General features: G+C 43.0%; 1 protein-coding gene across 3 annotated transcripts in view; it reads left to right on the forward strand.

The window, feature by feature from the left end:
- SLC5A5 (solute carrier family 5 member 5) overlaps positions 1 to 13,903 on the forward strand; it is a 148,925-nt gene that overhangs the window by 89,824 nt on the left and 45,198 nt on the right. For 2 of the 3 annotated variants that reach the window (XM_069962302.1, XM_069962304.1), the window contains exons 1-5: positions 12,393 to 12,605; positions 12,817 to 13,178; positions 13,423 to 13,488; positions 13,565 to 13,616; positions 13,696 to 13,763. In XM_069962302.1, coding sequence (XP_069818403.1) covers positions 12,822 to 13,178; positions 13,423 to 13,488; positions 13,565 to 13,616; positions 13,696 to 13,763 — 543 coding nt within the window. In that variant the 5' untranslated portion in view covers positions 12,393 to 12,605; positions 12,817 to 12,821. Of the gene's footprint in view, positions 1 to 12,392; positions 12,606 to 12,816; positions 13,179 to 13,422; positions 13,489 to 13,564; positions 13,617 to 13,695; positions 13,764 to 13,903 lie in introns of those variants that run through there. The other variant, XM_069962303.1, reaches the window with a different exon arrangement.

Below are 13,903 nucleotides of genomic sequence, written 5' to 3' on the forward strand. Positions count from 1 at the left end.
TCCGGAGGGGGGAGGGAGAGGTGACCGGGGGAACACTGGGGAGAGCTGGATCGGATCGGGGGGGGGGGGGGAGCTGGATCGGGCCGTGGGGAGCCCAGACATTACAGGGGGAGGATTACAGCAGTGCCAGCAGGAGGAGGCAACGTGCTGCAGCCTCCTCCTGCCACCCGATCAACCTGCTGCAAAGTATCTCACCATAGACGCTGCGGTCGCAATGACCGCGGTGTCTATGGGGTTAACTGTCCAGGGGGGAGCGTGGCTCCCCTCCGGGCAGTGGCAGCAGGAGGAGGCTGTGTGATTTATGATAGGGACAGAGGGGGGAGGCAGGGAAACCATGACGTCCAGGGACGTCATGATGCGTTTTGCCACTGCTTTTCATGACGTCCCTGGACGTCATATTGGGGGAAGTGGTTAAAGAACGCAAGCAAAATACATTTCTGTGTGACAAGGCCGATTATGACCATAGGCACAGTGTTGATTGGAACACTAAAAACAAAAAGAAAACAAAGGCCAGGAGTAAACCTCCATGTGACATCTGGACAAATGAGACAGATTCAAATACATCTGATGAAGTACTTTCAGGGGCCCCAGCACCTTGTGGCCATAACTGTATATACACTTATCACAAAAAGGGATATTTGCCTTGCAAATGAAATTTTTGGATAATATAAAAAGTGTAATATTAAAAATAGGGCATTTAAATAGATGTATGCCTAAATACATCTAAACCAATTTATTGAAACAAAAGCCAACAACAGTGGTGGGTATACCCCTACAAAAAATGTCAGTGTCTCAAAAACTTGTCATGCAAAAAAGACATCTCTTGACAATGACAATTCACAAATTGACTTATTGTCTGCAGAGGCATGCCATCCCACTGTTCTTGAAGGGAGGCCCACAGGTCACTAAAGTTGTGGGATAAAGAGTTATGAGCCTCTACATGTGACCACCAAAAGCAACATTGGCTGATGCATAGTGCTCTCCTTCTATTCTGGACAAGTGACCAGTGGGCCTCACTGATGACGGTCAGTTCACACTGAGCCACCAACGTTGCTGGAGATGTCAATCAGAGGTCAGCTTTTTCATTTCAATCACACATCGCTGAGAAAACAAATTTTGAATTCCCTTGTAATTTACATTTCTAAAACAAATACTGACACAAGTTTGAAAAAGGCAAATTTGTCTTTGTTTAAAGACGTGTCACCTAGATTTTTTTTTACTGATTAGAGTCACATACAGAAGTATGTTCTTTTTCTCAAAATTGTCTTTGGGCTGCTGATAGGTTGTCATGTTTCCAATTTGTAAAAAAAAGTTTTAATTATTTTTACTTTTGAGAAATCTTGAGATTTTTGAGATATGGCATAAAATATAGGAATGCACATTTAAAGAAGTAGTCTGGTTTAGAAAATCAATTTGCAAACACGGTATTAGAAAACAGATATCTGAAAGTCTGCCCCTTATGGCAACGAATAACTTACCTGGCCCACCTTTAGCTTGAGAAACATTGAACATGTTTGCCCAGACATCATGGGTCCCCAAAGTCTAGGTGCCCTATTTGAATTTTATCTGAGGTTTTTTTCCAACAGACTTACTAATTTGCTGCACATATCTGAAAGATACCAATGCAAAAAAACTGTCATTTTACCCAGCTACACAATGCTGTTGTTTTCTGCCCATTTTAAGATATGTAAAAAATTGAAAAAAAAAAACAAAACACTTCGTTTTTGTGTAGATTTCAATGAAAAATCTGTAGCTTTTTCAGAAAACCCACTTTATTTGGTTAAAAATTCAATTTGTGGGGTTGTTTGGGTTTCTTTTTGCAAACTCACACAATAAAATTTGGACACATAAAAAATTTAGTGCACCATAATTGTATTGTAAAAGTTGACAATATTACTGCCAGCATGGAAATAGTAAATCTGGGCCAATGTGTCTCTACATTACATAGACAATTTCAATCATTAACATGTAATGAACCCTTGAGGGAAACACTGTGATTTTTCTTTTTTGCATTTTCGATTTTAGCTCCTCACATTTTAAAGTTCATAACTTCTTCAGTTTTTTGCAAAACTAAATTTACTTTGTAATGACGCCTTTTATTTTACCATTAAATGCATAGTGAGATGGAAACAAAGAGGGTTTTTGACAATTTATAGGCAGGTTCTTTTGTTGAATGCTGGGGGTACCAGCAACAGAACAATGCGTGATTAGCTTTTGATTCTGAGACCTTTCTAGCATGAAGTGAATGCTTGAATACCTAATTCAGTGAACATTGAAAAGAACAGTCACTAACTGTTAGGACTCGGGTCGTGCGCTCGGCTCGGCTTTTTCAGCCATAATGCTTCACATGTTTTTCACATACTCAGCTCTGCTGTTCTTTGTTATAGCTGACGCCAGGGTTTCACTCCCCTGGCTGTTCAGCATAGGTGTTGGGTGTGTGCACTGATTATTGGTTGACAGCTGACTTACCAGTTAGCTTTCTGTGTCTGGCAGGACCTGGAGCCTCAGCCCCAATCAAGTCTGGGGCTGGGACTCCAGGCTGAATAAATATCAGACCTGTGCTCTCATTTCTTTCCTGCGATAGAACCTGGTTCCTCCTGTGTATCTTGACCTAGCATTACTCTGACTTTGTACTTCCGATACCTGACCTTTTGGCTTGGACCTCGACTATTCTTTGGATCAGGATTTTGTACCTATACTGACTGGCTGTTACCGACTCGGACCTCTGACTTTCCCTTGCTTGTTTGTTAGTCTTGTCTCTGTTTTTCGTGTATGCACTTTGCCAGGTTAGGGAACGCCGCCCAGTTGTCCGCAGCTGTTTAGAGCTGTCGCGGCAAGCAGGTAGGGCCAGCTGGGGTGGGGGCCAGTTCTAGGGCTGCACTCGTCTTGTTTTCCCAGACCCCCTACCTGACATTATCACAGGCCATTACCTAAGTCACTCCCGGCGGTTCGGCATGAGTACTGATACTACAGTCGCCGACCGCCTTGATGAGTTGACCACCCAGCTCAAGGGCGTAGCCGGTTTAGTGGCTCAGTTGTCCAGTCGGGTGGACAATCTGTCTCAGGCTACGTCTACGTCTCCTGTGACACAGACCCCTGTGACAGTACCGGTTTAGGTAGTACAACATAAGACCAAAATGGTACTACCTTACCGGTTTGATGGAAATACGGACAAATTTCGGACTTTCAGGGAGTCATGCTATCTGTATTTCCGTTTTAACCCTTTTGTCTCGGACGCCGAAAGGGTTGCTCTGGTCATTTCCGTCCTTCAAGGTCCGCCCCAGGATTGGGCCTTGGCCCTTGCTCCTGGGTCTCCGGAGTGGAATTCTGTGGAAACATTCTTTTCCTCCCTGGGCCAGATATATGATGATCCAAACCGGGTCGCCGTGGCAGAATCCCATCTTTTGACCATCCAGCAGGGACATCACACCGCGGAAGAATACTGCTCCGAATTCCACCAGTGGTGCACCCTGACTAGATGGCAGGATTCTCCCTTGAAGACCTTGTTTCGACAGGGTCCCTCTGACCCCATAAAAGATGTCATGGTTAGTCACCCCCACCCCTGACTCCCTTAGGGCTTACATGACACTAGCCATAACCATTGACCGGAGACTAAGGGAGAGGAAACGAGAAAAGATGGGGGTGACTAACATACAGTCAAGGTCCAGCCAGCTTCCCAAACCCTTTCCCAAAGTGACAGAGACATCTCCTCCTCCCATGACCTCTGATGAGCCTATGGTCTTGGGATCTGCCTCGGCCCGAAGGAGATATCGCCTGGAGCACTCTCTCTGTTTATACTGTGGGAAACCGGGTCACTACTTGAAGAACTGTCCGTCCAAGCCTCCACAGAAGTCGGGAAACTCCAGTGCTTGAGTGATGGTCCGGAGGGTCATTCAAGCACACAGGTACCTCCCAAAAAATTTGATAAATTTCTTCTGCCTGTGACTTTAATGTCTAAGGATTTTGTTCTTTCGTGCTCTGCTATGATTGACTCAGGTGCCGCCCTGAGCTTCATTTGTACCTCTGTCGCTAGGTCTGGACTTGGTTCCACTATGCTGTCCCTTCACAGTGACGGGTGCGGATTCTGCCCCTCTAAGGGGTGGATCAGTTAAATTTCGTACTCCTGAGATTTCCATGCAGCTTGGGTGTCTTCACCGTGAAGAAATTTCTTTCTTTGTTTAAGATAAGCTAGCCGCTGATATCATACTAGGATTACCATGGCTACGTCAACATAACCCGGTATTTGACTGGAGGACCACCGAGCTAGTTAAGTGGGGTAGCTCCTGTGGTTCTCATCTGTTTCATGTTGAATAAAGAAGAAAACTGACACATTGATGGGTGAGTGCCTGATCTTTTTTCTCATTTCATATATTTATGGATAACCTAACTATCATTGAGCACCACACGGACGTGTATTGAAGTTGTCTATATTGCTACTACCAACACAGGAGCTGTAGTGCCGAGTTGCTTCTACTAGTTGGACTATTGATTGCACCTGATGTTTTCCAACTCAGAGCACACAGCAAGGAATCCTGAGTCAGCTATGGAGGCTGAAAGTAGTGTTACATTGAGCAATATAGACACGATACCAGAAGCAGGGAGAGTGGATGCACAGGCTTTGTTTGCGTCATGCAACATCAAAGACGAGCTCCAAGTTATCAGCACGAAGTCATTAGAAAATAAAGTGTTGGCAATGGCCGAAAAAGAAGTAAGGCTATTTTGGACCGTAAAATCCTTACAGTCCTATGCTGACTGTGGAAGAGTTCCAAGAGGCCTGAGAGGCTACAAGCCTCCTTCACAATTTCAAGATGATAAGGACTTTGTAGCTTGTTGGGAAAAGGCATATGAGGATCATGCAAAAAAACTTATGTTAATTATACTGCAAAGAAATAAAAAGGAATATGATATGGTGTCAAAAGATCTCTCCAAAGCCAAAAAAGAACTTAAAGAGAGAATCCCGGAATGTGAACTTAATACATTTGTGAAAAAAATGGAAAAACGCTTGGTAACAGACTGAAACAGACTTGGTTCAGACTGAAACAAAGGAAAAGAAAAAAATAAAATTTCTGAGAGACAAAATGGATTACGATAAGGGACTTATCTTTAACTGGTCGAATAAAGGACATAACAGAAGACAGATATACAACCCGAAGAAAAGCAGAGGAAATTATACGGACTTTGGAACCACAGACTCCGAATTGAGTGCCTCAGACCGTGATGTGCCAAGAGGGGGAGCAAAACCAAAAGAAGCGCAAGAAAAAGGAAAATACCCTTTAGGAAATCAGGAGAGGAAGGAGGAAAAACAAAAGAAGAGAGAAAACGCAAGGAGAAACGCAAGCATGTTTCATGGAGGAGACAAGACCCGAGGGAGAAGTAGTCCCCGTCATATGTAATGTTGTAAATATCTCCGGCATAGACTTAGACCCTGCTTGTACTGACTTACTCTCTAAGGGTCTCAACTTTGGGATCTGTGAGGACTTCGATTACACAAAATTTGAGGTGGATTTATATAAAGGGATACGTAAGATGAATTTGTGTAAATTTTTTGCAACCAAAGTAGGTTGTGAAATCCCTGTTAATGCACCCGCCGAAGGAGAAGTTCCAGCTAGGATTGGGCCATTGGGCTTCAGTGTATCAGAGAACCTCACGGATACAGAGAGAGTGTTTTCAAGACCTGCAAAATTTAGAGATGGAGGTAGAAGCTAGTCAGACAACTATGTCAGAAGAAAGTTTTCCAGAGGTTTTCAGGGGGGGCAATAAATCCACTTTTTGCCCCCCCCCCCTGGAACCTGGAGGTTCTATTGATCTCTTTGCTAAATCAGTAACGAACGAAGTAAAAGCCCTTATCTACCCTAGAGCAGCCTCTAACTTAACCCCTAGTGAGAGTAGGGCAATGAAATGGCTAAAGTCTAGACCAGACCTCACAATCAGAAGGGCGGATAAGGGGGGTTCTACAGTAGTAATGTCCACTACATATTATAATTTAGAGGCGCAGAGACAATTAGGAGACTCCCTGACATATAAGAAGTTAGACAATGATCCCACATTTAAAATCATGGAACGCTTGAGAAGCTTGCTACGAGTCACAGTGGATAAGGGGTTAATTTCAGAAAAGACAGCAGAGAATCTTATCCCCAAACATGTAAAAAAGCCTAAATGGTACTTCTTGCCGAAGATTCATAAGTCGCTGAGCCGACCCCCTGGGCGACCGATTGTCGCGGGGATCGGCTCAGAGACCGAGGCAATCTCCAAATATGTAGATTGGTTACTTAGACCCCTCCTACCGGCTATCCCATCCTACCTTAAGGATACCGGGGAATTCCTTAGAGCAATTGAGAATGTCCCGTGGAGAGATGGTTTTCATTTAGTGTCCATTGACGTCGAGAGCCTGTACACCCGCATCCCACATGATGCGGGTGTGCAGGCGATCAATGAATTTCTCATGGATACTGAGAAATCAATGGACTTTAGGTCTTTTGTTAAGGATGCCCTATCATTTATTCTAACCAATAATGTATTCAGATTTGATGACCAGTGGTACCAACAATTAGTTGGTACCGCGATGGGTACTCCAGTATCGTGTGCATACGCAAATATGTTCTTGGCAATCTTTGAAAAAAGATATGTGTTCTCTGTGAGTAATCCATATTGCATAAACATCAAGTCCTACCTACGATTCATGGACGACGTGTTCATGGTGTGGGAGGGTTCAGAAAAAGAATTCTTTGATTTTTTACAGTTCCTGAATTCCTCTAACACCATGAACATGTCTTTTACTGGCAATTTTGGTGACTGTAATCTAGAGTTTCTAGACGTGTTGGTTAAAATTGAGAATAACAATATAGTGACTACTGGGTATAGAAAGCCAACTACAAGCAACACGTTGTTACACTATAAGAGTTCCCACCCTCTAGCGGTGAAAAAAGCTATTCCCTTTGGTCAGCTTTTGAGACTTAAAAGACTAAACAGTACGACAGAAGGGTATGAGAAACAAGCTAAAGAATTATTAAATAGATTAGAGGAGAGGGAATATCCTAGAAAATTGTTAGAATCAGCCTACAAAAAAGCAGAGAAGAAACAGAGGAATCAGCTGCTGTATACTACTAGAAGAAAGAATAAAGAAAAAGAAAATAGGTTTTGTTTTTCCTTTGACAATACACCTATGAACACTATGATTAGGACAGCCATAAACAAACATTGGTACATTATAGAGAGTGGTCTGATACTGAAGGACAGAGCTAGATTAAAACCTATAGTGACATACAAGCGAAACCAAACTATAGCAGATAAACTAAAAAGTAATAGTAGTGCAGAAAGACGGGAAACTTGGTTAAGTAATCATACACCAAAGGGAAATAAAAAATGTCATAGCTGCACCCACTGTGATAAAATAATGCCTGTGAATTATCTGAAACTAGGAGGGAAAGAATGGAGAGTGAAAGATTTAATTACCTGCAGAAGCAATTACGTAGTCTATGTCCTGCTGTGCCCGTGTCAGAGATTTTATATCGGGAAAACTAAAAGACAGCTGGCAACACGCTACAGGGAACACTGCCACTCACTGGTTACAGGTAAAGGGTCTGCAAGGGTAAGGGTCTGGGAATCGTAATCTGTTGCGCTTTGCAGGGTTAGAAAGAATCGCTGTTGACAGAGATGGCGGAGATAGACACCAGAGATTGTTACAAAGAGAAGCTTATCTGATTTCCTATTTCGAAGCAGTGGGTCCTCTTGGCCTAAATGATAAAAATGAGCTACATGTCTTCCTTTAATGGTTTTAAAATGTTGTATGTTGTTTCCACTGTGTTTTTACGTCACGTAGGGGTGGGGTATTTACCACAGGGGATGCAGCTTGATGCTGTCAATCATCAGCTAGAGGAAGTGTTTGTTTGACACGAAACGTGCGTCGCTGAGACCTGCTTGCCATGCTCCCTCTCCCTGCGTTTTTATGACTTTTCTATAATCAATAAAGAAGAAAACTGACACATTGATGGGTGAGTGCCCGATCTTTTTTCTCATTTCATATATTCATGTTGACCCTGTTGTCTGTACTGTGAATGATCATCACGTTCCAGAATTTATCTCTGATTTCTCCGATGTGTTTGATGAGGCCATTGCTGACGCCTTGCCTCCCCACCGTCCGTATGACTGTGCCATCGATCTCGTTTCAGGAACCAAGTTCCCTAAAGGCTGTATTTTTAACTTGTCTCCCTCTGAGCGAGAGTCGATGCGCCAGGACATACAGGACAGCCTGAGGAAGGGTCACATTCGGCCCTCGGTGTCACCCATGGGTGCTGGCTTCTTCTTCGTAGAGAAGAAAGATGGTGGTTTGCGTCCCTGTATCGACTACAGGGAGCTAAATAAAATCACCATAAAGGACCAACACCCCCTTCCCTTGATCCCCGATCTTCTGAACCAGGTGGTAGGCGCTTGTTGGTTTTCCAAAATAGAACTACGGGGCGCCTACAATTTGATCCGGATCAGGGAAGGTGATGAATGGAAGACGGCATTTAACACTCCTGAAGGGCATTTTGAATATCTGGTGATGCCCTTCGGGTTGTGTAATGCCCCCGCAGTCTTTCAAAGGTTTGTCAATTACCTATTTCGAGATTTGTTTGGCCAATATGTAGTCATTTACCTGGATGACATTCTCATTTATTCCCCCGACTGGGAATCTCATGTTAAACATGTCCGTGAGGTGTTATCTAGGCTTCGGAAAAACTCTCTTTGTGCCAAGTTGTCTAAGTGCCTGTTTGGTGTCAAGGAGGTTGCATTTTTAGGCTGGGTTCACACTACGTATATTTCAGGCAGTATTTGTGAGGCTGTATAGCAACCAAAACCAGGAGTGGATTAAAAACACAGAAAGGCTCTGTTCACACAATGTTGAAATTGAGTGGATGGCCGCCATATAACAGTAAATAACGGCCATTATTTCAATATAACAGCCGTTGTTTTAAAATAACAGCAAAAATTTGCCATTAAATGACGGCCATCCACTCAATTACAACATTATGTGAACAGAGCCTTTCTGTGTTTTCAATCCACTCCTGGTTTTGGTTGCTATACAGCCTCACAAATACAGCCTCAAATATACATAGTGTGAACCCAGCCTGCCAGGGTACATTTTAACGCCAGAGTCTGTACAAATGGACCCTAAAAAAGTGTCAGCGGTTCTGGAGTGGGCGCGGCCCACCACCTTGAAAGAGGTGCAAAGGTTTTTGGGGTTTGCAAACTTTTATAGAAAGTTTATCCAAAACTTCTCACTAGTGGTAAAACCTCTCACAGAGCTGACAAAAAAGGGTGCCGATCCAACCTCCTGGTCTTCTGAGGCAGAACAAGCCTTTACTAAACTGAAAAAGAGTTTTTCATCCGCTCCCATATTGGTCCATCCTGACCTAGATCTGCCATTCGTGGTAGAAGTGGATGCGTCTGAGACGGGGGTTGGAGCAGTGTTGTCTCAGGGTAGAGAGCCGTTTACTAATCTGAGACCAGTTGCGTACTTTTCCAGGAAATTCTCCACCTCTGAAATTAACTACGATATTGGTAACCGGGAGCTGTTGGCCATCAAGTGGGCCTTTGAGGAGTGGAGACATTTCCTGGAGGGGGCAAAACATCAAGTAACTGTTTTAACTGACCATAAAAACCTGCTATACCTAGATAAGGCAAAGAGGTTAAACCCACGTCAAGCCCGCTGGGCTTTATTCTTTGGCCGTTTTAATTTTATTGTCACATATCATCCTGGGTCAAAAAATGTCAAGGGGGATGCCTTATCTCGGAGCTTTGGTGTTTGTTATGTGCCTGAGAAGGAACCCGAAAACATCCTATCTCCAGGTATTGTGGTTGCCAGTGTGTCTGTTAATCTTAAAGAGGAAATTATGAGATCTCAAAATGATGCGCCTGCTGATCTACCTTCTGATAAACTGTTCGTCCCTGTACACCTTAGATTAGCAGTATTAAAGGAGATACATGCGTCTACACTGGCTGGTCACCCAGGGATAGCTGGGACTGGTTATCTTTTGTCTCGTTCTTGCTGGTGGCCTTCGTGGCAGAGGGATGTACGGGAATACATTAAATCCTGTGACGTATGTGCCCGAGCAAAAACCCCAAGATCCCTGCCTGAAGGTCTGCTCCAGCCTCTGCCATTGCCGACTCGCCCCTGGTCCCATCTATCGATGGATCTTCCCCCCTCAAAGGGTAAGACTGTCATCTGGGTGGTTGTAGATCGATTCAGTAAAATGTGTCATTTTATTGCTTTAAAAAAGTTGCCTACTGCAAAAACCCTGGCCAAACTGTTTACTCGTCACATCCTCCGGTTGCACGGGATACCTACCAACATTGTCTCGGACCGAGGGGTACAGTTTGTGTCCAGGTTTTGGAGGGCCTTCTGTGAACTGCTCAACATATCTCTGTCATTTTCATCTGCATTTCATCCTGAAACCAATGGCCAAACTGAACGTACCAATCAGTCCCTGGAACAATATTTAAGATGTTTTATATCTGATAATCAACACACGTGGTCTGAATATTTACCCATGGCAGAGTTCGCTTTAAACAACCATGTCAACACTTCCACTCAACAAACCCCCTTCTATTGTAACTATGGTTTTTATCCTAGGTTCTCTGCGGTACCTAATCTAGAGTCACATTTTTTTTCTGTCCAAGAACTGACCAAAAAACTGTGCACAGTTTGGGCGAAGAGTCTGACGACTCTAACCGTGTCCCAGCAAAAACAAACACAATATGCTAATCGCAGACGCCGTCCTGGTCCTCAGTATGTGGTGGGAGAAAGGGTAGGGTTATCGACAAAGAACTTGCGTCTACGAGTACCTTCAGCCAAATTCGCCCCCAGGTACATTGGTCCCTTTTCTATAGTGGAAATCATAAATCCTGTATCTTTTAAATTACAGTTGCCTCAGTCATTAAAAATTCACCCAGTATTTCATAAAAGCCTGATCAAGAAGTACATTCCTCCAACAGTTACTAGTCCTCCGCCTCTTCCAGTTGTAGTCCAAGGTGAACTCGAGTATGAAATAGAAAGAATTTTAGACTCAAGAAGAGTTCGCAGAACCATACAATATCTGGTACACTGGAAGGGGTACGGCCCAGAGGAGCGCACATGGGTAACTGCACGAGATCTCCATGCCCCGAATTTGATAAAAAAATTTTATGATAAGCATCCCACCAGACCTGGAGGTCCTCGTGAGGGTCCGGAGGCCCCTCCTCGGGGGGGGGGGGGGGGGGGGGGGGGGGGGGGGATTCTGTTAGGACTTGGGTCGTGCGCTCGGCTCGGCTTTTTCAGCCATAATGCTTCACATGTTTTTCACATACTCAGCTCTGCTGTTCTTTGTTATAGCAGAGGCCAGGGTTTCACTCCCCTGGCTGTTCAGCATAGGTGTTGGGTGTGTGCACTGATTATTGGTTGACAGCTGACTTACCAGTTAGCTTTCTGTATCTGGCAGGACCTGGAGCCTCAGCCCCAATCAAGTCTGGGGCTGGGACTCCAGGCTGAATAAATATCAGACCTGTGCTCTCATTTCTTGCCTGCGATAGAACCTGGTTCCTCCTGTGTATCTTGACCTAGCATTACTCTGACTTTGTACTTCTGATACCTGACCTTTTGGCTTGGACCTCGACTATTCTTTGGATCACGATTTTGTACCTATACTGACTGGCTGTTACCGACTTGGACCTCTGACTTTCCCTTGCTTGTTTGTTAGTCTTGTCTCTGTTTTTCGTGTATGCACTTTGCCAGGTTAGGGAACGCCGCCCAGTTGTCCGCAGCTGTTTAGAGCTGTCGCGGCAAGCAGGTAGGGCCAGCTGGGGTGGGTGCCAGTTCTAGGGCTGCACTCGTCTTATTTTCCCAGACCCCCTACCTGACACTAACCTTCTAAAAAACGTTCTGCTTATTTATTAATTTCCTTACTGGGCATACATCAATGTAAATAATTGGACTACATTAAGATCAGATTTTTAGATTAGTGAAGCATTGATACAGAATTTTTTTTTTTGTTAATAAATCTATTGCGGAACGTGCTAATCCAGCATCACATTAGATTATGGCATATTTCCTGTGAAGGTGGAAATTCTGTGTCTGGTATCATAGCTTTTTCCACATCTGTTGTTATATTCCTACATGGTTTTTGATCATACTGTCTGGATGTATTTTGCTTTTACTTTTCAAGCTAGGAGTAAAACCACACCTAGTCACATGCATAGGTTTTTACTATTGAGATAATTACATCCTAATTTTAGTCTGAAATGATTTCACTGCAGATGAAATGTGTGGAGATGCATTAATAGACTCCAGGAGAGATCATTAACATTTCAGCCTCACCTAGGCAGATACTTCCTAGTACTACAGTTAAAGATTACTGTCCAGGACAGGGATAGGCACAAAAGCAACACTACTTTGTAATTGTACAGCAAAGGCTTTCAGCTGGAAATAGCTGCAACATGCACAGATAGCTCTATCACCTGGATCTCCTGTAAGATGTTAAGAACACCCCCTTTCCACTCTTCGTCACACTTTAAAGCACCTTCTCTCTGCCTCCCCTTCTGTTAAGTTTCCTGAACCAGCAAAACCTGGACATCCTTGAATTCATTCTCAGGTAAGTTTCACTGTACATTGCATTTACTGTTTTACAATTTCATCTGCATTTACTGGACTAGTCTCATCCAGTTCCTAGTGTTGTTTGTGGTAGTTAGTCACAACTTACACTAATAGGTTAACTAGATTGTCAGTAGGATACAGGGTATTAAGCCAATAAGATTCCCACAAATTCAAAGCATTTTTATATTCTTTTTGTTCTTTACTCTTAGGTCCAATGGCAGATTATGCACCATACGTGAAGGACAAATTGACCTTTTCTCTCTGGGACTATGGGGTATTTGCTGCAATGCTTCTAGGATCCACAGGAATTGGACTGTTCTATGCACGTGGACGACACAAGACAGCAGACGACTTCTTCACAGGGGGTAGAAGCATGACAGCTGTGCCTGTGGGATTGTCCTTATCTGCTAGCTTCATGTCTGCTGTACAAGTGCTTGGAGTCCCGGCTGAAGCTTATCGATATGGTGCCAAGTTCCTTCAGATGTGCCTGGGTCAGGCATTAAACAGTGCACTGACTGCCTTCATATTTTTGCCAATGTTCTACAGACTCGGTACTACCAGTACATACCAAGTATGGAAGTTTTTTTTTATATATATATATAAATTTATATCTATTTTAGATTTTATTATTTATTTCAGCTGTGCAAATAAAATTAGCTAATTTAGTCTTTCCTACTTGAACCATTATCTATTTATTTATTTATTTATTTATTTATTTTTTGCTTATGTTGGCATTTTATCATTTGATCATAAACCAAACACACATCTCTTGTACCATAGCAACCTCTGATAATGTTTCTCCTTTTTCATTGCAGTATTTAGAAATGAGGTTTGGCAGAAGTGTTCGCCTTTTTGGCACTGTTCAGTTTCTTATTGGAACTGTAAGTATAAACCTGACATAAAACAGCAAATAACAAAGCAGTTGTCATGTGTTACATTATCCCTTTCCTTCTGCAGATGTTGTACACTGGAATTGTCATCTATGCTCCTGCACTAATACTCAACCAAGGTTCTTATATTATTGCCACTTTAATTGCACTTACATTCAAATTAATTAAACTTACTGCAATATATTTTTTTTTTATTAGTCACAGGACTGGATATTTGGGCATCTCTGTTTTCTACTGGAGCAATATGCACATTTTATACATCAGTGGTAAGTAAAAAAAACATTGTCACACTTTTTTCACTGATTATTAAAGCTGCATCAATGTTAAATTATAAGCAAGGTGGTTGCTGAGTTAAAAGGAACCCGTCACAAAGATTAGGCCTATATAACATGTAACTGTAACATGT

The sequence above is a fragment of the Dendropsophus ebraccatus genome, chromosome 3, assembly GCF_027789765.1.
Source record: "Dendropsophus ebraccatus isolate aDenEbr1 chromosome 3, aDenEbr1.pat, whole genome shotgun sequence".
Classification (NCBI taxonomy): domain Eukaryota; kingdom Metazoa; phylum Chordata; class Amphibia; order Anura; family Hylidae; genus Dendropsophus; species Dendropsophus ebraccatus.